General features: G+C 47.7%; 1 protein-coding gene across 1 annotated transcript in view; it reads right to left on the reverse strand.

Annotated features, from left to right (window-relative positions):
• The window catches only part of LOC115468476 (protein FAM76B), a 94132-nt gene that overhangs the window by 4255 nt on the left and 62979 nt on the right, over window positions 1-26898 (reverse strand). Inside the window, exon 9 of the mRNA XM_030200218.1 lies at window positions 25984-26085. Within this exon, the coding sequence (XP_030056078.1) occupies window positions 25984-26085 (102 nt within the window). The remainder of the gene's footprint in view (window positions 1-25983; window positions 26086-26898) is intronic.

A 26898-nucleotide genomic window follows, 5' to 3' on the forward strand; every position in this document is an offset into this window, starting at 1 on the left:
CTTGGGCTTAACATCAGATCAAGGCATTTACTGGGCCACATAACTAACGGTTGAGGCAACATTCACAGTATTCTGGGATTTCACAGCCACCAGCACTGCAATTCTTTATAAGGCAGATGTAACACTTTTTAGCAGATTTCCAGGTATTTTGTACTGAAAGTTTACTACTGTGAAGTGTACTTTTCCGCAAAGTATACAACTGCATGAAAAAAAAAAGTTTAATGTGCTCAGTTGTGCTGAAAATAACTACAGTGGTCTGAAAAAGTTAAAAGGTCCACCAGCCCAAACCAGATGTTGCCCTGGACCCTCTCTATAGGGCAGGGGTGGGATCAATACCCTCTTATTCCTGTATGCTTCACACCACACTGTAATCCCCGTTCTCAAAGCCCTGCCCCTTAACAGTGGAACAGAGTGTCAGCTCTGCCTGCTCCCTGTCATTCTCCTACACTGACTCGCACCATAGGAGTCTAGGGAGCGTGCCCTGCAAAATCACATGAGCCTCTACCCAGGGAGTTAACTGTGCCTGGGTATAATGGGCCCTCAAGGCTCCCTGGGACTTGCTTACCATGACAAATGTAGGCTGCCTCAGCCACCTTGATCCAATATGCTATTTATAAATAGCTTGAACTTGTGTGGCAGTGATTTTTTTTATGCTGCAATTGTCTTAAATGTGCTCTCTATAACTGTGTTTTGAACCTGTGCCAAGTGACTTAATCCAATCAACTTGGTTACACAAAGTTTGGTGACTCTGGTTCTGGTGTCTATCTTACAAGTTGTGTTTATTAGAATTGGGTTTTGAATCTTCAGTGCCAGAGACCTAATTCAATCAATTTGGTTACATAACACCTAGTGACTCATACCTTGGGAGGAGGGGCAATTTTGTGTACAGCTGTATGGTTAGAGAAAAAAAAACCCACAGAACTTTTTACCTTGTGAGCTGTGAGCTACGCTGGGCATTTTCAGAATTGGATTGGTAACTGAGGTTACCTGTGTCCTAGGACCAAAGGTGGTGAACTGGATAGAAAACTGGTTGACCAACAGGTGGCAGAGGGTGGTGGTAAATGGAATCCGCTTGGAGGAAAGGATGGTGAGAAGTGGGGTTACACAGGGGTCGGTGCTGGGGCCCATTTTGTTTAATATATTTGTGAGAGATATTGCTGAAGGGTTGGGAGGAAAGGTTTGCCTTTTTGCAAATGACAAGAAGATAGCCAATAAGAGTGGATACCCTGGAGGGAGTAGAAATGATGAGAAGGTATCTCCAAAAGTTAGAGGAACATCAAGGGTCTGGCAGTTAAAATTTAATAAGCTTTAAATATCCTGGGTTTACAGCAAATTCCGGTTTCTATTGAGTGATGACTTTATTGGGGTATGGCCGAGATTTAAACCTATTGTACAGGTCTACCGCCGATGCTTTGAAGTCTCTCTCAGAGGCAGACAATTTTTTGAGTCGTAAGAATTGACCTACTGGAAAGCCAGTTTTGGCTGCCATCGGATGAAAACTGTGGTAGTGAAGTAGTGTATTAGAGTCTGTAGATTTTCTATGTATTTTTGTGTTAAATTCCCCCTCATGTAAATAAATGGAGATATCCAAATAATTCAGGGATTGACCCCCCCCACCAAAGACTCAAATTTAATGTGTCTGTCAATAGAATTTAGATATTGAAGAACTGTTGAAGCTGCTCATCATTACCCTTCCTTATGAAGATCACATCATCAATGAAACATTTCCATAGGATGACATATGCAAAGAATCTTGATGAAGAGAGGAATTTCTCCTCAAAGTCTGCCATATATAGGCATGCAGTGGTAGGTGCAACTGTGGCACCCATTGCTATGCCATGAGTCTGCAGAAAATGTTTTTCTTCAAATCGGAAATGGTTTTTTACGGATTACAATTCCCGTTAAATTCAAAAGTTCCACTTTTTCTGATATCTCTAACTGTTGAAGATGGTCATCCACTAAATTACAGACATTATCATGTGGAATGCTAGTGTATAATGATACTACATCCAAGGATAACAATTGTACAGAATTTTCATGTATCACAATATTCTCCAAAATCTGTATGAGATGTGCTGAATCTCTCAGGTAAGATGGTGTCTGAAAGACCCTAGATTGCAAATGGTAGTCCAGATATTGGGAAAGTGGTTCATTGAGAGATCCACTCCCGGAAACTATAGGTCGTCCTGGGGGTTGCCTTAAACCTTTGTGTATTTTTTTTTAAAGTATATGTGAGGTGTACGACAGTATTGCTTAAATAGGTATCGAAATTCCCTATTAGTGATAACACTTGTTTGAGCAGCCGTTAATAAAATGTTGTTAACCTCCTGTTGGCAATCAGGTCCTGGATCTCGATCTAATGGTAAATAAAATTTTCTGACAGTTGTCGAAATGCCTCTGAGCGGTAAGCCTCCTTATTGAAGACCACCACTGCACCCCCTTTATTTGCTCGCAATACAATGATTCTGTCATCAGATTTTAAACTTTGCATCGCTTCCAGCTGGGGTCTTGTCAAATTAGATGGTGTATAATGTAACTGTTGTTCCAAGGTATCCAAATCCCGAAGGACAAGCCGCTGGAAAGCCTCAAGCATAACATCCGGTGGTCCCGGAGGCATCCATATAGATGGTAAACGATGGAGTTGCCATGAATGTTTGGGCTTCTTCCTGTGCACTATTATGATCTTGCTGATCAAAATGAAGCTTTAATTTTAATTTAGCCACTAGTATAATACAGTTGGAACGCCAGTTATCATAAGCTAAAAAGGAGCTCATTCAAGCTCCCACTTCCACCACCAGAGGCACAATCTCTTTAACCAACAGAGCTTAAAACACTCAGAGGAGCATATCACACGTTTCAGTTTTACAAATATGATAAATCAGGCAACTTCTGGTAGCTCATGGTAAAAACTTTGGGGAAGGGGGGGGGGGTGCATGGGATTACTGTCCTTGGAAGCACATTGTTCAGATAATTCTCTGATCATTTTTATATTTGTACAGGGAGGGGGAACATGCCTCTTACACTTTCTGACGGAGGCTTCTCTCCCCTCCTTGACTGAGGAGGCCCTGCAGGCACTTCTCGGGTGAATTTTGCAAGACTCTCCAACTGCAACTCATCTCATCAGGCCCTTGTTATATTTTACCATGGTGGTGGAGGCTGGTACCTTCAATTACACGCTAACATGGTATTGATTACACTTATTCCAAAACCACCAGAACTCCTCTTAGAGGCCCATCTCCCTTTTATTTTTATTTATTTATTTTTTTGAAATAATTTTTATTGTTGAATGAAATCAGTAACAGATAGTAATTACAAGATCAGATCATTACAATTTCAATGCGGTAACATCTTTACAAAAGGGTAATGAAAAAAAAAAAAACAGGAACAGATATCCATTTCTCTTTCATTCTAATCTTCATAGCTTTCTATCATTTAATCCCTCTCCCCCCACCTCCCTTCCCCCCTCCCCCAAAGGCTGCTATTGCACTATTCCATGCTGTTTCCTGTTTGATCACCATTTACTGGGCCCTTCGGCGAAAGCAAATCTAGTGCTCTCCCCCAAATATCTCTGTACTGGCGGTTCCTCCATGAAACAGCAAATCTGAAGGTAAGACGCACCCAATTGGCCATCTCAACCATACAGTTTTTCCACATATCTAGGTGTGGAGGTTCAGCATCCACCCATGTTTTTAACACACATTTCTTAAGCAACATCATCGCTAACAACACAAATTTACCTTGGGCTACTCCCAGCTTCTGCTCTCTAAGTGAGTCTCCACACCCTAGCAGAGTGATCGAGTACTTCCACTCCACTTGGCGTTGTAAAATGTTTTCCACCAACCCTAATGCTCCAACCCATAATGCATGTAGTGATGGGCATTCCATAAACGAGTGCAAAAATGTTCCTACCCTGCTCTTGCATTTGTTGCACCGGTCATCCTCCTACGTACCCAGCTGCTTCCCCTTTACCTTAGTGATATGTACTCTGTTTATAATCCGGTATTGTATATCTTGTAAGGCTGCGTTTGGGGTGATTTTTCCCAGGTTGCGATATACAGCACCCAATCGCTCCACTGTAACTTCTTCTACTATGTCCCTACTCCACGCCTCCGCTAGTTGTACTAAATGGGGTGCTCTCTGGTGTTCCCTCATCACCTGGTACCACTCTGCCATTTTGTTACTAAGTGGCGTCATCTGTAGGAATATGTGGTCTAGTTGTGTAAAGCGGGTAAGGCTTTTACTCTTTCGCTCCATGCTCAGGATGTAGTCTCGCACTTGTAAATATGCAAAAAATTGGGAACCAGGGATCTGCAGTTCGTGCCTGACCATGTCAAAAGTGGGGAAGGCATCCTCTCCGTCTTTCCTGAACTGCCCTATAAATCTGCAACCCTTCTCCCGCCAACCCTGGAACAGTGACCTTCCCATTTCTGCAGGGAAGGCCATATTCCCTACCAGCGGCAAGAAGGGGCTGGTTCCCTTCACTGCTCCTCCTTTCTCTCTCCACCATCTCCAAGCCAGTTGTAAGGCTGCCACGTACGGGTTTTCCACTATTTTTTTTGCTCCCTGCACTTCCCGTGACTCCAGTACTGTAAAAGGGTCATTCAAACCACACCAGCTCTCCCAAAATCCGGGGGGAGGGGGGGGGGGGCATAGAACCCCTGTCCCGAGATCAACTCATGGATCCAGCGTAATGAAGCTGCTACATTATACCCTCTCAAGTCTGGTAATCTAAGGCCCCCTTGCCCTTTACCCCGGGTCAGTTTTGCAAACGATATTCTGGGGCGCTTCGCGTTCCAAATGAACGTGCCTATAACACTTCTATACAGCTTATCCTCCACGGTTCTCACCCATAGCGGGAGCATCTGCAATGGGTATATTAACTTGGGTAGCATCACCATCTAAACTAGAGCTATTCTACCCCAAAAATTTAATGGCAGGTCTTTCCACCGTTGACATAATCGTTTTACCTCTTCCACTCTGTCTTTCACATTTTTTTTATACATCCATAGTTGTTCTGCACCAAGATAAACCCCCAAATACTTAATGCCATTCTGGGCCCACCTCAGAGGAAAGTTCTGCGATTCTTTAATCTTACATGGGCTACTAACTGGAAGGGCCTCTGACTTTTCAAAATTGATGCTCAGGCCCGCAAACTCCCCAAACGATTGGATGATATCCATCACCACCGGCAATGTGCGGGATGCCTCATCCATCAGCAGCAGCATATCATCTGCGAATAAATTAATTCTTTACTCCTCTTCTCTCACTTGAATTCCTTTCAGCCTTGTATCCTGTCGTATCCTTGCCGCTAGCGGCTCCAGCGTCAAAATAAATAGGGGCGATAATGGACATCCCTGCCTTGTTCCTCCTCCCAGAGAGAATCCTTCAGTCAAGGAGTCGTTAATTATAATTTGGGCCGTTGGTCCACTGTATAACGCCTGAACCCATTCCAAGAATTCCCCCCGGATGCCGAACCGTTTCATTATCCACCTTATCAAAAGCTTTTTCGGCATCCAGGCTAGCCACTATAGAATCTCCCTTTATCCCTCTTCTCTCCATCAAAATGCGGCTTACTTTGAGGATGTTAGCTGATGCGAAACACCCCTGAACAATTCCTACCTGGTCAGGGTGCACCAGGCAGGGGACTACCTTCCCCAAGCGGTCTGCCAGAACTGCTGCCAGGATCTTTACATCCTGGTTTAGCAGGGAAATAGGTCTGTAGGACCCTACCAGTTCTTCGTCCTTTCCTGGTTTGGGAATCATTATTTTTTTTATTTTTATTACATTTGTACCCCGCGCTTTCCAACTCATGGCAGGCTCAATGCGGCTTACATGGGGCAATGGAGGGTTAAGTGACTTGCCCAGAGTCACAAGGAGCTGCCTGTGCCGGGAATCAAACTCAGTTCTCCAGTTCCTCAGGACCAAAGTCCACCACCCTAACCACTAGGCCACTGTTCCCAAAGCCCCTGTCTCTCTTACGTCCTCACACAGAAATAAAAGGCGATACAATGACATCCTGGAGTATTTTATAATATTCCACTCCCAACCCATCAGGGCCTGGTGTCTTTGCCAGCTTCAATCTCTTAATGACCTGTTGGACCTCCTTCCCCTGTATTGGCATATTTAGCATTTGCTGCTGCTCCTCCGTTAGGGACGGGAGCTCCACCCCTGCTAGGAAGTCTGCACACTGTTCCTCTGAGAATGGGCCCTCCCTGTACAATGACGAATAATAATTCACGAACTCTCTCTGAACATCTCTTAGTGTTGTGCTGGTTCTCCCATTCTTTGCTCTGATTTTACTGATACATTTTCGTGTTGTCTTTTGTCTTACTAGTGTTGCCAGCAGCTTGCCAGTTTTATTACCCCACTGATATAACTTGTATTTATAAAGCTTTATGTTGTAAATCGCACTCTCATCCAAGATTCCCTGTATCTTTTCTACACTGCGCATATGCTTTTTTGTTGGACTCAGAAGGGTGCCCAATAAGGGCTCTGCGAGCCTCCCTTAATTTTACTGTAAAGGCGTCTATCTTTTGTCCTCGGCTCTTGTTTTGGGAGGCGACATGTGCTATGATTTTTCCTCTTAATACTGCCTTAGCGGCCTCCCAGAATATTCTTGGGCTCACTGACTGTGCGTCATTATCCATTATATAGTCTGTCCAACTCTTTCTCAGGTAAGTTTGGAATTCCCTATGATATAACGCCTGGTTCATCAGCCAGCGTTTCGATCCCTCTCTGCTCCCCCAACTCAACCCACACTGGGGCATGATCAGACACATCCGGCTCTCCGATTCCCGTTTGTATTGCCACTGAGCTCATCGAGTGGAAGACCAGCAAGTAATCAAGTCGCGAATGAGTTCCGTGGGGATGCGAAAAGAAAGTGTAATCAGTTTCTTCTAAGTGCTGATGCCGCTAGATGTCTATCAACTCTAATTCCCTCATCATTAGGTTCACCCCCTTGTCGTCATGATCTTTTCCTGCTCTTCTGGGGGGGTTTGCAATCAATGGAGGGATTGCTGATATTAAAATCCCTCCAACAATTAGTTGATAGCTATCAAATGTGACCAATTTAGCTATTAATGTTGTAAAAAATTTATGGGAGTAAATGTTAGGCGCATAGACATTGCAAAACCCCACCTTTTTACCCTGCAACGTCCCCGCCACTATTAGATATCTCCCTTCTGGGTCTTGGTATAGCTTGTGCATGTCAAAAGCTAATGTTTTTCTTATCAAGATAGCTACTCCTCGCTTCCTCCCATTATAGGAGGCAAAAAATATTTCTCCAACCCAGTCTCTTTTTAATTTGAGGTGTTCTAATCTGCTTAGGTGGGTCTCCTGTATCAGAGCTACAACAGCTTTCTGGCGTTTGAGTGCTTGCAATATTTTCGCCCGTTTCACCGGGGAGTGCACTCCGTCAACGTTTAATGTCACTATTTTGAGATTAGCCATGCATTATATCAAACAGTTATTTAAGCGAAAATTTTTTTATAATGTATCCTGAGTGCCTCCCAGCTGGGCACCCAGGATCTGTCCCTATTCCCTTGTCTGTGTGGCCACCTAGGGTCCTGCTTCTCTCTTTTATCCCTCTGGTCCCATACCTTCATGAAAAGCAATCACAACCTTTGTGATCTCCTCCCTCTCTCCCCCTCCCCTCTTCCCGTTCCACACACACCCTCCGGTCGTGCCAGTTCTCAACACTCATACTTCCCTTACGCACCACCAACTCCCCCGGTCTCCCCTCTTAGAACACTATCCTTTCCTTCCCCTTCAGCAAATCCCTCTCGGGCCCCGCTTCTAACACCTTGAATCATAATATAACAGAATATTTTGAAACTTCTGAAAAAAACTGGTTGGGTTTCCAGTCCCGCAAGGAGCACCCTGCTGTCTGATCACCTGGGCCCCCAACTTTTCTCCAACTTGAGGCTGTTCTCTTGCAATAGCTGGCTGGTTACCTCGAAGCTGATCAGGGTATCACACCTTTTCCATGACTCAAACTCCTCAGCAATTTAAACATTCTCACTGTTTGCCGTCCAATCTTTAGAGTCCTCAGGCGTTCGGAGCAATTGCAGATAATGTTCGCCTTCCTCTGAGACTCTCAAATGGTCAGGTGCTCCGCCACTCTAATATCCAGTCACTTGGGTAAACCAGTTGCTGCCAGCCTTATTGCTCCAGTACCTTACTTCTGCATCACTGTAATCCATTTGCAAATGCTTCCAGCTCTGCCGCCTCAGTGAAGTATATGGTCTTGTTCTCATGTAGTACTCTTACTTTCGCTGGGTAGACCAGAGCGAATCGGATCCCCTTGTCATATAGTCTTTTACAATGGCGACCCATTACCTTCCTCTGGTCTGACACAATAGTAGAGTAATCTTGAAAAAGAAGTATTTTCCCTCCTTCATAAGTAAGACTGTTTACCTCTGTACGCCTGCAAAACTACTTCTTTGTCAGAGTAGGTTCAACACCTTTGCCAGCACTTGTCTCGGCCTGTTTTCATTGGCCCGCATTGCTCCCACTCTATGCACTCTCTCGATCTGCAGGGCTTTCCCGCCAAGATCTAGGCCTAACTCCTGGGGGAACCACTGTTCCACGAGCTTTCGGAGGTCTGCTGCCTTTACTGTCTCTGGAACTCCCACAATCCGGAGATTGCTGCGCCGACTGCGATTTTCAAGATCATCTGCTTTCTGTACTAACTGTTCACATTTCCGTTCAAGCGTCACAATCCGATCGTTCGTGCCTACTGCCGCGTCCTCGCACTGTGACACTCGTTCTTCCATGTGCTGCAAGCGGGCACTCTGACGCTCTAGCGTTTCATGAATTTGATCCACCGACGACTGGAGTTTTGATAGTTTTTCCTCCAGCATCGTGGAGATTTGTTGCGCTAGTTCCCTCACCAGCTCCGACGGCAATGGTCCGATCATCGGGGTCTCCGGAGCCACCTCCACCATCTTGGACCGCACTATGCAAGTATTTTTCTTCCCCCACGAGGTCTTTGCGGGCATACCCTTCGGGTACTCAGCTGGAACGGTTCCGCGAACGCTCGTTCTACTGCTCCTGCTTTCCCCTTGCGCAGGGGCCCGGTTTGGGATCGCCTCTCGGGGTTAATCGCTGTTTATTTTGCTGATTTTTGCCTGTTGAGCCGGAGCCGGTTTCAGGGACGTCCATTCAGCTCTACGTCATCACGTGACCCCCCCCCCCCCCATCTCCCTTTTAAAAGTCAACTTAAAACTCTTCAAAAATTTTGGCTACTTGCCTGGGGAAGATTTTACCTACCTTAGTGATAGAGAACCAAGTGTGGTTTGTTAAAGCTCGGCAATCAGTTCTTAATTACTACTACTATTTAACATTTAATGTATGCAAGATCTTACTGGCAATGACTCATTGTCGTCTGACTGAGACCCCCAGCTCTGGTTGTCAGTCTTGACGCCAAGGTGTTTGATAAAGTTCACTGGCTATATCTTATTGATGCCCTTCATAGGTTTCGTTTGGTTTTAATGGTTGGATCATGCAGACTATTCACACTCTTTATTCTGGTCCACAAACGCAGCTCCTAGTGAATGGGAGATGCTCTATTCTCTTTCCCATTTGTAGGGGCAAGAGGCAGTGGTGCCCCCTTTCACCATTATTATCTTTCGAACCCTCTGCTGTGTCCAAAATCAGGATCCGTAGATACCAGGAGTACATCTGTTAGATACTCAGATGAAGGGGCTAGCGTTTGCAGATGACTTACTAGTCGTGTTGACTGACCCACAGAGGTCACTGCCCACTCTCCTTCATCTGACTGATAGATACGGTGAGCTGTCTGTTTTTTTCTTGATCTCCACAAATCCAAGGCCCTGCTGGTCTTGCCAGCTGGAAAGGCTCACTAGGAGGGTTTTTTTTCCCTCTCACATGGGAGGATACAGCCCTTAGATACCTCTGTTTCTCCTTGCCGGCAGACCTTTCCACCCTGTATGTCCACAACGTTCAGCCATTGCTACAGGACACTAGATCGAGGCTGCATTTATTTGGCGCTTACCCTTTTGTCCCTCTGTGGCCGTATTTGTCTGTTCAACATGATTTTAGAACCTAAATGGCTCTACACCTTTCAAATGCTACCATTATTTTTAAAGGGTTGTGATGAACGAGTGATAAATATGATTCTGCAACATTACCTATGGGAAGAGAAAAGGCCTCGGTTGCCACGGGAGGATGGGCCTTCTCAGTGTCAAATACCTTGCTGTGGCTAGTGGCATGTGCCACATTAACGACTGGTATAGAGGTACTAACTTTTTTTCCTTTATGCAGCTGGAAACCCATTTGATCCCAGGGGTGCACGTCAGTAGTATTCTGAACAGGTTACCTACCTTGCTCAAGGGCATTTTCAAACAGCATCATATTTTAAAATATGCTAGAGAAGTCTAGAAGTGGATCTGCTGGCACCCTGCGTTTTCTACAAACTGCACTCCTTACTTGACAATTTGCAACAACCCAGACTTTCCACCGGGGCAGGGACGCAGTCTTTTTGAGTGCTGGAAACAGTGGAGCATTTATTATTTGCTACAACTCATTGATCTTGAGGGCTACTTGGAAGTCCTTCACAACGCTTCAACAGGAATTTGGACTTTTTGCCACTGATCTTTTTGCCTATTTGCAAGTACAACATTATGTTCACTCCGTGACCCGAATAGATCTCACAGAGTATGTACAAGACATATTACCAGAAACCTTTACACTAGGCTCCCAACTCTTAGTCCCATTACGATTTCACCACCGGAAGTTGTTGGGCACTACTTCTGATATGGATTATAGCCAATCAACTGTGGATCTCTTTTCCTTACCAGAGACCAACTGCAGGCTTTTATGTTGACTATTAATGCTTATTCGGCCAGGGAAAGTGGGTCGTGGGTGGTATACAGTTAAGGAAGGGGACAAAGGGAAGAGCAAAAAGGGGAAAAAGGGGGAGGGGTGTTCTGAACAATGTTTGATGAGTTTCCTAAGTTTTCTTAGAGAGAGATGTTATAGTTTTGTAAGCTGCGAGATTCAAATAAAGATGATTTAAACATAAAATACTGAATGGAGTGGAACAGATAGGCAGTTGTTGGGCATTACTTCCGATGTGGATTATAGCAAATTAGTGTGCCAATCAACTGTGGAGTTGTCTCTTTTCCTTACTGGAGACCAACTGCAGGCTTTTTTTGTTGAATATTAATGCTTATTCGGCCAGGGAAAGTGGGTCGTGGGTGGCATACAGTTAAGGAAGGGGAGAAAGGGGGGTTCTGAACAATGTTTTCTGAGTTTCCAAAGTTTTCTTGAAGAGAGCTGTTATAGTTTTGTATGCTGCAGGACTCGAGATGATTTAAACATAAAATACTGAATGGAGTGAAACAGGTAGACATCAATCGCTTGTTTACTCTTTCCAAAAATACAAGGAATAGGGGACATGCAATGAGGCTATTAAGTAGTACATTTAAAACAAACCAGAGAAAATATTTCTTCACTCTATGTGTAATTAAGCTCTGGAATTCATTGCCAAAGAATGTGGTAAAAGCAGTTAGCTTAGAAGTGTTTAAAAAAAAGGTTTGGATAATTTTGTTTATTTAATTTTTGTTACATTTGTACCCCGCACTTTCCCACTCATGGCAGGCTCAATGCGGCAGGCAATGGAGGGTTAAGTGACTTGCCCAGAGTCACAAGGAGCTGCCTGTGCTGGGAATCGAACTCACTTCCTCAGTTCCCCAGGACCAAAGTCCACCACCCTAACCACTAGGCCACTCCTCCACTCCATGTTAAAGTCCATAAACCATTATTAAGATAATCTGCTACTTATTTCTAGAATAAGCAGCATAAAATCTGTTTTGGAAACAGGATACTGGGCTTGATGGACCTTTGGTGTGTCCCAGTAGGGCAAAGCTTATGTCGGTGATTTTTAACCTTTGTCATGGCTCAAAAATTATCAAAGCACACCATCAGTTTTTTTACAGATATATTTTATCAAACAAGTATTTCCTAAAATGCTCCAGCTCTCAGAAAGCATTTTAAACACAATTGCTACTGCACTGAAGCCAATATAAATGATAAAGCATCTTCTCTCTGATTTTATCCCTCTTCCCAATACTACAGGAAGCCCTGCTCCAAACACACCCACCTGTCCATTACAACAACAGAAAACCCCCTACACTGCTCCCAACACTTCAGGGTGCCATATTCCATTTGCCCCCTCTGCTCACACACATTTTTCCAAGCTAGCAGGAACCTGTAACTCCTGACACTTCCTCCAGCTCCCCAGCACACACTTTCCTAAAAATAAGTTAAGGATGTTGTCACTGTGTCTTTTCCCTTAGAAAGCAGCCCGGGCCCATATATACTGTGTTCAGCTTGGTTCTGTCGACCCCTTGCATCAAAGTCTACTTGTAAATTTTTATTGGACTAACTTTAGCTGCCATTACCCACATATTTGTTGGCCTTTATTTTCAACCAATCCAAGTGGACTTCACTACTAGGCAACATGGCTTTATTAGAAATGATGGAAGCTGTTACTATGAGTTGACAGAGACAAGATCTTCTCATTTGGTGTGACTAACAGGAATAACACAGCAAAAGTATTACTACTACCAAAAATCCTATCCAGGACGAGAGGAAGATGGAAAAAAAAGAAAAATGTGTATATACAGTGTACTGATCACACATAAGTACACACACTAACATACCTTCCTTACTACATTGCCTGGTTATTCAGGGAGTTTAAAGCTGTTTAGAGCACAAATCCTGTATTTTCTTAAATGTATTGCAACACAAAGAGCCCTCATGCAAGAGCCGATTACCTAACAAAGCTACACACTCTCCAGCCAGTAACCCAGCATTTTCAGTTTTCTTCTGCAGCGGTTGGTGGCAGGAGGCAGCGTTCAGACAGCCTGCTCACACCAAACCAAGCCTTCTTGCTTTTCGCCTATGCGAAAAGCAGGAGATTACGTCAGAGAGAGGACTCAGGGGATGGCACTAGCAAGCTGTATGAAATTGCTGCCTAAACGCTAGTGGCAGACCTGCAGAGGCATACTGGTTGAAAAATGCTAGCTTATATTCTTATGACTGGAGGGACCTTCCACATGGCAGTACACAATATAGCGAAGATACAGGGTATGATACATACCTGTAGCAGTTGTTCTCCGAGGACAGCAGGCTGATTGTTCTCACGACTGGGTTGACGTCCGCGGCAGCCCCCACCAACCGGAAGAAGCTTCGCGGGACGGTCGGCACGCAGGGCACGCCCACCGCGCATGCGCGGCCGTCTTCCCGCCCGTGCGCGACCGCTCCCGCCAGTTGAATGACTAGCAAAAATGAAGAAAACGCAACTCCAAAGGGGAGGAGGGAGGGTAGGTGAGAACAATCAGCCTGCTGTCCTCGGAGAACAACTGCTACAGGTATGTATCATACCCTTTCTCCGAGGACAAGCAGGCTGCTTGTTCTCACGACTGGGGTATCCCTAGCTCTCAGGCTCACTCAAAACAAGAACCCAGGTCAATGGAACCTCGCAACGGCGAGGGTATAACAGAAATTGACCTACGAAGAACAACTAACTGAGAGTGCAGCCTGACCAGAATAAATTCGGGTCCTGGAGGGTGGAGTTGGATTTACACCCCAAACAGATTCTGCAGCACCGACTGCCCGAACCGACTGTCCGCGTCGGGTATCCTGCTGGAGGCAGTAATGAGATGTGAATGTGTGGACAGATGACCACGTCGCAGCCTTGCAGATCTCTTCAATAGTGGCTGACTTCAAGTGGGCCACCGACGCTGCCATGGCTCTGACACTATGAGCCGTGACATGACCCTCAAGAGTCAGCCCAGCCTGGGCGTAAGTGAAGGAAATGCAATCTGCTAGCCAATTGGAGATGGTGCGTTTCCCGACAGCGACCCCTAGCCTGTTAGGGTCGAAAGAAATAAACAATTGGGCGGACTGTCTGTTGGGCTGTGTCCGCTCCAAGTAGAAGGCCAATGCTCTCTTGCAGTCCAATGTGTGCAACTGACGTTCAGCAGGGCGGGTATGCGGCCTGGGGAAGAATGTTGGCAAGACAATTGACTGGTTAAGATGGAACTCCGACACCACCTTCGGCAGGAACTTTGGGTGGGTGCGGAGCACTACTCTGTTGTGATGAAATTTGGTATATGGAGCATGAGCTACTAGGGCTTGAAGCTCACTGACCCTACGAGCGGAAGTAACTGCCACCAAGAAAATTACCTTCCAGGTCAAGTACTTCAGATGGCAGGTATTCAGTGGCTCAAAAGGAGGTTTCATCAGCTGGGTGAGGACGACGTTGAGATCCCATGACACAGTAGGAGGCTTGATAGGGGGCTTTGACAAAAGCAAGCCTCTCATGAATCGAACGACTAAAGGCTCTCCAGAGATGGCTTTACCTTCCACACGATAATGGTAAGCACTAATCGCACTAAGGTGATTCCTTACTGAGTTGGTCTTGAGGCCAGACTCTGATAAGTGCAGAAGGTATTCAAGCAGGTTCTGTGCAGGGCAAGAACGAGGTTCTAGGGCCTTGCTCTCACACCACCCGACAAACCTCCTCCACTTGAAAAAGTAACTCTTTTTAGTGGAATCCTTCCTAGAGGCAAGCAAGACCCGGGAGACACCCTCAGACAGACCCAACGCAGCGAAGTCTACGCCCTCAACATCCAGGCCGTGAGAGCCAGGGATTGAAGGTTGGGGTGCAGCAACGCTCCGTCGTTCTGCGAAATGAGAGTCGGAAAACACTCCAATCTCCACGGTTCTTCTGAGGACAACTCCAGAAGAAGAGGGAACCAGATCTGACGGGGCCAAAAGGGCGCTATCAGAATCATGGTGCCGCGGTCTTGCCTGAGCTTCAGTAAGGTCTTCCCCACCAAAGGTATGGGAGGATAAGCATACAGGAGGCCGGTCCCCCAATGAAGGAGAAAGGCATCTGACGCTAGCCTGCCGTGTGTCTGAAGTCTGGAACAGAACAGAGGCAGCTTGTGGTTGGTCTGAGAGGCGAAAAGATCCACCGAGGGGGTGCCCCACTCTCGGAAGATCTTGCGTACCACTCTGGAATGGAGCGACCACTCGTGCGGTTGCATGACTCTGCTCAGTCTGTCGGCCAGACTGTTGTTTACGCCTGCCAGGTACGTGGCTTGGAGAAGCATGCTGTGCCGGCATGCCCAGCGCCACATCCCGACGGCTTCCTGACACAGGGGGCGAGATCCGGTGCCCCCCTGCTTGTTGACGTAATACATTGCAACCTGATTGTCTGTCCGAATTTGGATAATTTGACAGGACAGCCGATCTCTGAAAGCCTTCAGTGCGTTCCAGATCGCTCGGAGCTCCAGGAGGTTGATCTGCAGATCCTTTTCCTGGAGGGACCACATACCCTGGGTGTGAAGTCCATCGACATGGGCTCCCCACCCCAGGCGAGATGCATCCGTTGTCAGCACTTTCGTGGGCTGCGGAATTTGGAATGGACGTCCCAGGGTCAAATTGGTCCGTATGGTCCACCAGAGCAGTGAAGTGCGGCAACTGGTGGAGAGGCGGATGACATCCTCTAGATTTCCAGTGGCTTGGAACCACTGGGAAGCTAGGGTCCATTGAGCAGATCTTATGTGAAGACGAGCCATGGGAGTCACATGAACTGTGGAGGCCATATGACCCAGAAGTCTCAACATCTGCCGAGCTGTGACCTGCTGAGACGCTCTGGTCTGCGAAGCCAGGGCCAGGAGATTGGTGGCCCTCGCTTCGGGAAGGTAGGCCTGAGCCGTCTGGGTATTCAGCAGCGCTCCTATGAATTCCAGAGACTGGGATGGCTGGAGATGGGACTTTGGGTAATTTATCACAAACCCCAGCAGCTCCAGAAGTTGAATAGTGCACTGCATGGACCGGAGGGCTCCTGCCTCCGAGGTGTTCTTGACCAGCCAATCGTCGAGATATGGGAACACGTGCACTCCCAGCTTGCGTAGGTAGGCCGCTACCACCACGAGGCACTTGGTAAACACTCGTGGGGCAGAGGCGAGCCCAAAGGGCAGCACACAATACTGAAAGTGCCGTGCGCCCAGGCGGAATCTGAGATACTGTCTGTGAGCTGGCAGTATCGGTATGTGAGTATATGCGTCCTTTAAATCCAGGGAACATAGCCAATCGTTTTTCTGAATCATTGGCAGAAGGGTGCCCAAGGAAAGCATCCTGAACTTTTCTTTGACCAGGAATTTGTTCAGGCCTCTCAGGTCTAGGATGGGACGCATCCCCCCTGTTTTCTTTTCCACAAGGAAGTACCTGGAATAGAATCCCTGCCCTTCCTGCCCGGGTGGTACGGGCTTGACCGCATTGGCGCTGAGAAGGGCGGAGAGTTCCTCTGCAAGTACCTGCTTGTGATGGGAGCTGAAAGACTGAGCTCCCGGAGGACAATTTGGAGGCAGGGAGGCCAAATTCAGGGCGTATCTGCACCGCACTATTTGGAGAACCCACTGGTCGGAGGTTATGAGAGGCCACCTTTGGTGAAAAAATTTAACCTCCCTCCGACCGGCAGATCGTCCGGTACGGACACTTGTAGGGCGGCTATGTTCCCGTGGATCCAGTCAAAAGCCCGTCCCCGGCTTTTGCTGTGGAGGCGCAGGGGGCTGCTTAGGCGCACGCTGTTGACGGGAACGAGCGCGCTGGGGCTGTCCCTGTGCCTGACGAGGCCTTCGGGCCGGCTGGTTGTACCTACGCTTCGCAAAAGAATAGGGTGCAGCCTGCCGGGCCCGGGAAAAACGCCCGCCCGTGGGGGCGGGTGCTGAAGGCGCCCGGTGGGAGAGCTTGTCGAGAGCGGTTTCCCGCTGATGCAGTTGGTCAACCATCTGCTCGACCTTCTCACCAAAAATGTTATCCCCCCGGCAAGGGACGTCAGCCAGTCTCTGCTGGGTGCGGTTGTCCAGGTCAGAGGCACGCAGCCATGAGAGCCTGCGCATCACTATACCTTGGGCCGCAGCACGAGATGCCACGTCACAGGTGTCAAAAATCCCCCTGGACAGGAACTTTCTGCACGCCTTCAGCTGCCTGACCACCTCCTGATATGGCCTGGACTGCTCCGGCGGGAGCTTATCGACCAGGTCCGCCAGCTGTTGCACATTGGTCCGCATGTGGATGCTCATATAGAGCAGGTAGGATTGGATGCGGGTCACGAGCATGGAGGATTGGTAGGCCTTCCTCCCAAACGAGTCCAGAGTGCGAGACTCCCGCCCCGGGGGCGCCGAGGCGGTATCCCTCGAACTCCGTGCCCTCTTGAGAGCAGAATCCACGACTGCTGAGTCATGGGGCAAGTGGGGCCGCATGAGCTCTGGGTCAGTGGATCCTGTACTGGGACTCTGCTTTCTTGGGAATGGTGGGGTTAGTTAATGGTCGCACCCAGTTCCGAAGCAGCGTCTCCTTCAGGACATTGTGCAGCGGTACCGTGGAGGACTCTCTAGGTGGTGATGGATAGTCGAGGACCTCGAGCATCTCGGCCCTCGGCTCTTCCACAGAGACCACGGGGAAGGGAATGCTAATAGACATATCCCGCACAAAGGAGGCAAAGGAGAGACTCTCAGGAGGGGAGAGCTTCCTCTCCGGTGATGGCGTGGGGTCCGAGGGAAGGCCCGTAGACTCCTCTGAGGAGAAATATCTCGGGTCCTCCTCTTCCCCCCACGAGTCCTCATCCTCGGTATCGGACATTAGCTCATGTAGCTGAGTCCGGTACCGGGCCCGGCTCGACGTCGAGGCACCGAGGTCTCGGTGTCGTCGAGCGGTGGACTCCCGCGCCGGCGGGGACGGAGCTCCCTCCATCGACGTCGACTCCACCTGCGTGGCGGTCGAGACCGGCACCGCAAGCGGCGGCGGTGTCGACAGCCCCGGCGCCGGGCTAGAGCTCGCCGGCGCCACAGTCATCGGCGTCGGGGGCGCAAGCACCCCCGACGCCGGCAGAGCCTGGCGCATCAGCCCTTCCAGGATCCCCGGAAGGATGGCTCTGAGGCACTCGTCCAGGCCCGCTGCCGGGAAAGGCGGTGGGGCCGGTAAGGGTGTCGGTGCCAGAAGCTGCTGGGGGCCAGGAGACGGCACCGAGGTGCCGGAACCCCGACGCGTCGGTACCTCCACCACCGACGGAGATCTCTCCTCTCTGCGATGACGCTTCGGCGTCGACTCCTCCTCAGGGTGCACCGAGGGCTCCCGGTGACGGCGCTTCTTGTCCTTTTTCCGGTGCACGTCACCGGCGCCGGAGGGCATGGAGGAGGAGGAGGTCGATCCCCCTCGGTCTCGAGGTACCGGGTCCGACAGGGTTCGGTCCCGTGGCTCACGAGCTGAGGGAGTGACCGGGGCCGACTGCCCACGCGGCCTCTCAACCCCACTCTCACCGGCGGACCGGCGGGCCGACGGGACCTGTTCTCCTGGGGTCGCTGCCATCGGTGCCGATGTCTCGGGCATCGATACCGGTACCGAAGAACCGGCCTTCGATACCGATGCCGTCGAGGTCGACGTCGAGGGGCCGGCGCAAGTTCCAAAAAGACGGTCCCGTAGAACTTGCCTCGCAACCTGAGTCCGTTTCCGGAGACCGAGACACAAAGCGCACGACTTGAGATTGTGCTCCGGCCCGAGGCACTGGAGGCACCAAGCGTGGGTGTCGGTCTGCGAGATCGGCCGGCCGCAGCGACCACACTTTTTAAATCCACTCGGGACCTTCGAGGACATCGACGGAAAAATCGCGTCGGCGAAGTCAAAGTCGGCAATGGTGGCTAAAATCACACCACGAAAAAACTAACCGACCGAGCGGCCACTAGGCCGCAACGTGGCGTCCCCGCTGGAAGCGAGGGAAAAGGGGAGCGCGTGCTCCACACGCGCGAAATCTTCTTTTTTTTTTTTTTACAAGACAAAAGAAAGAAAAGAAAAGAGGAAACCGAACGGGAATCCAAAAGCGACGATCCGCGTAAACGCGGTCGAAAATCCGGCGGCTGAACAGAGAGAGAGGCAATTGCACAACTCTCTCAGTCGCGGAAAAAAAGTAACTGGCGGGAGCGGTCGCGCACGGGCGGGAAGACGGCCGCGCATGCGCGGTGGGCGTGCCCTGCGTGCCGACCGTCCCGCGAAGCTTCTTCCGGTTGGTGGGGGCTGCCGCGGACGTCAACCCAGTCGTGAGAACAAGCAGCCTGCTTGTCCTCGGAGAATTACCTGTAGAGCAGGTATGCTCCGAGGACAGCAGGCTTCATGTTCTCACAAGGGGGTGACACCGATCTGCGTTCCCTGGTCTGGCATTTTGCCAAAGCTAAAAAGAGAGCTTTGTGGATCACGAGCTGAACTTAACCGTGCATGCACGAACGTGGTCTCCTCAGTTTAATAATAAAGCAAAATATAAAGTAAAAATAACCAAGGAGACAACTCCAAGGAGAGGTGGGAGGGATTGTAGACTATGAAGCCTGCTGTCTTCAGAGAATACCTGCTACAAGTAAGTATCTTCGCTTTCTTCGAGGACAAGCAGGCTTCTACCTTCTCACAAGTGGGGAATCCCTAGCATCCAGACTCACCCAAAACAAGAAACATGGTCAATTGGGCATCACAACAGCAAGGACTTAACACAGATTAACCTGAAACTATATACAATCAGAATGACAGTGCAGCCTGGAATAGAATAAACGGGCCTAGGACGGTAGAGTTGGTTCCTAGATCCTACCTAAATAGATTCTGCAACACTGTCTGCCTGAACCAACTGTCTTCATCAGGTATCCTGCTCAAGGCATGTGATGTGAATATGTGGACTGAAGACCACGTCACAGTCTTGCAAATTTCTTCAATGGAGGCTGACCTCAAGTGAGATACCAATGCAGCCGTGGCTCCGACATTATGAGCTCTGACATGACCCTCTAAGGCCAGCCCAGCCTGGGCATAAGTGAAGGAAATGCAATCTACAAGCCAAATTGAAATGGTGCGTTTCCCAATGGCGACCCCCATCCTATTGGGATCAAAAGAAACAAAAAGCTGGGCAGACTGTCTGAAGGGCCTTGTCCGCTCCATGTAGTACGCCAGTGTTCCCTTGCTATCCAAGGTGTGCAAGCTGCTTTCACCAGGATGGGCATGAAGTCGGGGAAAGAATGTTGGCAAGACAACTGACAGACACCACCTTCGGCAGGAACTTAGGGTGCGTGCGGAGTACTACTCTGTTGTGATGAAACTTAACATAATGTGCATCCGCTACTAAGGCCTGAAGCTCACTGACCCTACAAACTGAGTGGCTCAAAAGGAGTTTTCATCAGCTGGATGAGAACAACGTTGAGATCTCATGACACTGTTGGAGGTTTGACAGAAGCAAGCCTCTTATGAAATCGAACTAGAGACTGTCGAGAGATGGGCTTACATTCTACATGGTTACGATAAACACTAACTGCACTAAGGTGAACCCTTACGGAGTTGGTCTTTAGACCAGATTCTGATAAGTAGAGAAGGTATTCAACCCTTACGGAGTTGGTCTTTAGACCAGATTTTGATAAGTATAGAAGGTATTCAAGCAGGGTTTGTGTAGGGCAAGTAAAGGGATCTAAGGTCTTGCTCTCACACCAGACAGCAAACCTCCTCCATTTAGAAGAGTAACACCTTTTAGTGGAATCTCCTGGAAGCCAGCAAGACTCGGGAGACACCCTCCAAAAGACCCAAGGAAGCGAATTCTAGGCTCTCAACATCCAAGCTATGACAGCCAGAGACTGGAGGTTGGAATGAAAAAGTGACCCCTCGATCTGCGTGATGAGGGTCGGAAAACACTCCAATCTCCACGGTTCTTCTAAGGATAATTCCAAAAGGAAACCATATCTGCCACGGCCTGTATGGAGCGATTAAAATCATGGTTCAGCAGTCTCGCTTGAGTTTCAAAGATTTTCCCACTAGAGGTATCGGAGGATATACATACAGAAGACCTGTCCCCCAACTGAGGAGGAAGGCATCCAAGCCTAGCACAGAACTGAGGGACCTTGTGGTTTATCTGAGTGGCAAAAAGATCCACCGATGGGGTGCCCCACACTTGGAAGATCTTGTGGGTTATGCCCATATTGAGAGACCACTTATGCAGTTGCATTTTCCTGCTCAGCCTGTCGGCCAGGGCATTTATTTATTACATTTGTATCCCACATTTTCCCACCTATTTGTAGGCTCAATGTGGCTTGTTTGTGCCCACCAGATAAGTGGCTCGAAGGAACATACCATGTTGGCGAGCCCACTGCCAGATGGCCTCCTGACACAAAGGGCGTGATCAGGTGGCCCCCCTGCTTGTTGGTGTAATATATTGCAACCTGATTGTCTGTTTGAATGAGAACAATTTGATGAGATAACTGTAATAAAAAGTATTTTAGAGACTGCTTTTCAACTCTATCTGCCTTGACCAACAAGTGCACAGGGTCTGTATTTGTGATTAGAAGTAATTCTGTTTAAAAATGATTGTTTACCTTTGATTGTGTGAAAATAAGTTGGAATGTAGAAGATAAGACACAGCTCTAATTAATTTGTTATGTGAAGGGAAAGGTGGAGCCTGTTTTCGAGTTCAGACTGGACACATGGACTATGAAACATGTGACCACATTCCCATAGTATGGCTTGTTTAGCTAAACAGAGAAACTCTCAAGCATTTTGTAAATTTTCCTTAGCTCTGAATATGAGTTCTAAACCTAATAGAAAAGGGGGGCCTCTGGCAGTGAAGTTCACTATGGGTGGACGCACCGCGTAGAACCAAAACTCCTGGTCAAAAAAGCTCCTGGCTTTCGCTGTGAAGAGGAACCCCCAGCTGATAAGAGCCTAGATGATGTAAGGACCAGGGATGATCATTATTTTTTTTATTTTTTGTCACATTTGTACCCCATGCTTTCCCACTCATGGCAGGCTCAATGCGGCTTACATATTGTATACAGGTACTTATTTGTACTTGGGGCAATGGAGGGTTAAGTGACTTGCCCAAAGTCACAAGGAGCTGCCTGTGCCTGAAGTGGGAGTTGATCGAACTCAGTTCCTCAGTTCCCCAGGACCAAAGTGCACCACCCTAACCACTAGGCCACTCCTCCACTCCATTATGCTTCTTTTCCTGGTCTAGGAACTCTTAGCATTGTTTAGATGTAGGGACCAGTGATGTAATGATTGTTTATAGAGTTTTGTTTAATTATAGATAGAATGATTACAGGTATTGTTTCTTTTCAGTTATATACAGTGGTGGAAATAAGTATTTGATCCCTTGCTGATTTTGTAAGTTTGCCCACTGACAAAGACATGAGCAGCCCATAATTGAAGGGTAGGTTATTAGTAACAGTGAGAGATAGCACATCACAAATTAAATCCGGAAAATCACATTGTGGAAAGTATATGAATTTATTTGCATTCTGCAGAGGGAAATAAGTATTTAATCCCTCTGGCAAACAAGACCTAATACTTGGTGGCAAAACCCTTGTTGGCAAGCACAGCGGTCAGACGTCTTCTGTAGTTGATGATGAGGTTTGCACACGTCAGGAGGAATTTTGGTCCACTCCTCTTTGCAGATCATCTCTAAATCATTAAGAGTTCTGGGCTGTCGCTTGGCAACTCGCAGCTTCAGCTCCCTCCATAAGTTTTCAATGGGATTAAGGTCTGGTGACTGGCTAGGCCACTCCATGACCCTAATGTGCTTCTTCCTGAGCCACTCCTTTGTTGCCTTGGCTGTATGTTTTGGGTCATTGTCGTGCTGGAAGACCCAGCCACGACCCATTTTAAGGCCCTGGCGGAGGGAAGGAGGTTGTCACTCAGAATTGTACGGTACATGGCCCCATCCATTCTCCCATTGATGCGGTGAAGTAGTCCTGTGCCCTTAGCAGAGCAACACCCCCAAAACATAACATTTCCACTTCCATGCTTGACAGTGGGGACGGTGTTCTTTGGGTCATAGGCAGCATTTCTCTTCCTCCAAACACGGCGAGTTGAGTTCATGCCAAAGAGCTCAATTTTTGTCTCATCTGACCACAGCACCTTCTCCCAATCACTCTCGGCATCATCCAGGTGTTCACTGGCAAACTTCAGACGGGCCGTCACATGTGCCTTCCGGAGCAGGGGGACCTTGCGGGCACTGCAGGATTGCAATCCGTTATGTCGTAATGTGTTACCAATGGTTTTCGTGGTGACAGTGGTCCCAGCTGCCTTGAGATCATTGACAAGTTCCCCCCTTGTAGTTGTAGGCTGATTTCTAACCTTCCTCATGATCAAGGATACCCCACGAGGTGAGATTTTGCATGGAGCCCCAGATCTTTGTCGATTGACAGTCATTTTGTACTTCTTCCATTTTCTTACTATGGCACCAACAGTTGTCTCCTTCTCGCCCAGCGTCTTACTGATGGTTTTGTAGCCCATTCCAGCCTTGTGCAGGTGTATGATCTTGTCCCTGACATCCTTAGACAGCTCCTTGCTCTTGGCCATTTTGTAGAGGTTAGAGTCTGACTGATTCACTGAATCTGTGGACAGGTGTCTTTCATACAGGTGACCATTGCCGACAGCTGTCTGTCATGCAGGTAACGAGTTGATTTGGAGCATCTACCTGGTCTGTAGGGGCCAGATCTCTTACTGGTTGGTGGGGGATCAAATACTTATTTCCCTCTGCAGAATGCAAATAAATTCATATACTTTCCACAATGTGATTTTCCGGATTTAATTTGTGATGTGCTATCTCTCACTGTTACCAATAACCTACCCTTCAATTATGGGCTGCTCATGTCTTTGTCAGTGGGCAAACTTACAAAATCAGCAAGGGATCAAATACTTATTTCCACCACTGTAGCTAATCATTGCATATATCTTAATCATTGTAGATTTTAAAACCTCTAATAAAGGTCTCATTTACCTAATACGAATCCAAAAGAATCCACAGTAATTACTAAGTAGTCTGTGTCAGTGAAGCAGGCTGTAAATCCATAGCAGTACAATAGCCGATCTCTGAAAGCCTTTAGAGCATTCCAGATCGCCCAAAGCTCCAGGAAGTTGATCTGAAGATTTGTTTCCTGGGAGGACCAAGCACCTTGAGTGGGAAGCCCATCTACATCAGCTCCCCATCTCAGAAGAGATGCATCCGTTGTCAGCACTTTTTGTGGCTGAGGAATTTGGAATGGAAGTCCCAGAGTCAAATTGGATCAAATTGTCCACCACTGAAGAGAGCATATCAGCTCTGGGGACATTTGAATGACATCTTAGACTTCTCATGGTTTGACACCACTGAGAAGCCAGGATCCCACTAAGCTGAGCTCATGTGAAGTCATGGGTGTAACATACACTGTGGAAGCCATGTGGCCCAGCAATCTCAGCACCTGCCGAGTTGTGAACTGCTGAAAGGCATGAACCTTGGATGCCAGCGAGACAAAATTGTCCACTCTCGTCTCGGTTGGTAGGCTTCAACCCTCTGTGTGTCGAGCAGGGCTCATATGCACTCATCGCTGGTCAGGATGTAGATGGGATTTGGGGTAGTTTAAAATGAACCCTAGTAGTTCTAGCATCCGAATAGTCATCCACATGGACTTCGAGCACCATCCTCTGAGGTGCTCTTCACCAGCCAATCGTAGAGATACGGGAACACATGGACTCCAAGTCTGCATAGTGATGCCGAGATTACTGCTAGACACTTGAAGACCCTGAGAGCTGATGCAAGACCAAAAGGCAACACATGATACTGAAAGTGATGTGTTCCCAGCCGAAACTGAAGATACTTTCGATGGGCTGGAAGTACCGGGACGCGAGACTATGCATCCTGTAAGTCCAGAGAGCATAGCCAATCATTTTTTCTGAATCATTGGGAGAAGAATGCCCATGGAAACAATCCTGAACTTTTCTTAGACTAAAAATTTGTTCAGGGTCCTTAGGTCTAGGATGGGACACATCCCCCCGCCTTCTTCACAAGGAAGTACCTGGAATAGAATCCCTGCCCTTCTTCCCCTGGTGGAACGGGTTTGACTGCTACTACTACTACTACTACTACTATTTAGCATTTCTATAGCGCTACAAGGCATACACATGGTCCTTTAGAAGGGCGGAGAGTTCCTCTGCCAGTACCTGCCTGTGCTGAGAGCTGAATGAACGAGCTCTCTGTGGGCAATGTAGAGGTTTTTGATGCCAATTGAGGGCGCATACGAGACAGACTATTTGAAGAACCCACCAGTCTGAGGTTATAAGAGGCCACCTTTGCTGAAAACAATTTTAGCCTTCCCCCAACAAGAAAACCTGGGTCCTCTTCTTCATGCAAAGACAGAGAACACAGTTAGCAGGGTTATGGTCGGGCCCAAGACACCAAGAATGGGTGTCCTTTCCCGAGATAGTCCGACTGCACAGGGTACAAAGCTTGAAACCACTGGGAGTCTTCATGGACATGGACGGGGAAACTTCGACGGCTAAATCAAACAACTCAATGGTGCCTGAAAAAAGGAGCAAGGCATGGAGAGAAAAAGACCCGAAGTCAGGGCCTAAAAACGGCCTGATGACGCGGGAAAAAAAAAGTAAACTTAAAACTGGGCAAAATGAATTTAAGAAACTAAAGGAATGTAAAAAAGAGGTCTTATATGAGGAACCAGAAAGAAAAACAAGAAAAAATACCGCCGGAAGAAACAAACAAACAAAAAAAAGCTCTCAGACTGGACAAATGAGGAGAGGGCAAAAAACCAGCACCTTCTCCTCACACGGAAAAGAGAGAACTGAGGAGACCGTGTTCGCGCGATGGGCAGGAAGGCATTCAGGCATGCCTGGTGGAGGGTGGCTCGCACTCCACAAAGCTCTCTTTTTAGCTTTGGCAAAATGCCAGACCGGGCGACTCAGATCGGCGTCACCCATCTGTAAGATAAAAGCCTGCTTGTCCTCAGAAAATAGCTATCTCACACACCATTAAATTATATGTATAACCATACCTTAAATAACTATTTTATACATGCTGCCCTTTTTGCTTGTAATTCTAGATGAAAATTCCATTAAATAATTAGGTGTACTTGAAAAGTATTATTATTATTATTTTACCTGCAGTTGTTCAACAACTTCCTTGTGTCCTCTTTCCATCCCATTCATCTTTGTTCTCAGATTAGATTCCTGGTACTGGAAGTCTGCCTTCAATTCTGTCAACTGCAAAAAGACAAGTACTGAGTAAGTACTATAATTTCTGAAAGTAATATTATTTACAATAGCTGAACTATGCAAAGAAATATGAAGTCAGTCATATGGTGAGGAAAAGTGCTAAATAAATAATGCAACCAACTAGTACTTGCAGAACATACTTCAAAAGACATTTCAAAATTTATTTTAAGTACTAGTTAGGAACCATTAGACCTTTTGAAATAGCATAACATGAACATAGGCAACAATTACAACAGTGATGAGGGTTGGAAAATACTCCAATCTCCATGGTTCTTCGGAGGATAACTCCAGAAGAAGTGGAAACCAGATCTATCAGGGTCAATAAGAAGCGATCTAAATCATGGTCCCACGGTCCTGCTTCAGTTTCAGCCAAGTCTTCCCTACAAGAGGTATGGGAGGATACGCATAGAGAAGACCTAACCCCTCAATAAAGAGGAAGGCATCCGACGCTAGTGTGTAGTGGGCTCTGAGCCTAGAACAGAACTGAGGGTCTTTGTGATTAGATTGAGCAGCAAAGAGATCCACCAAGGGGGTGCCCCACACTCAAAAGACCTCACAGGCAACGCCCATGTTGAGTAACCACTTGGGTGGTTGCAAGAACCTGCTCAGTCTGTTCGCTAGGTTGTTGAATTTGCCTGCCAGTTAAGTGGCCTTGAGGAGCATTCCCTGCTGGACTGCCCAGTGGCACATCCCGACGGCCTCCTGACAACAGGCATGATCCAGTGCCCCCCTGCTTGTTAATGTAATACATGGCAACTTGATTGTCAATTTGAATGAGAATATGGTTGATCAGCTGATCTC

Source organism: Microcaecilia unicolor, chromosome 4, assembly GCF_901765095.1.
Source record: "Microcaecilia unicolor chromosome 4, aMicUni1.1, whole genome shotgun sequence".
Lineage (NCBI taxonomy): Eukaryota > Metazoa > Chordata > Amphibia > Gymnophiona > Siphonopidae > Microcaecilia > Microcaecilia unicolor.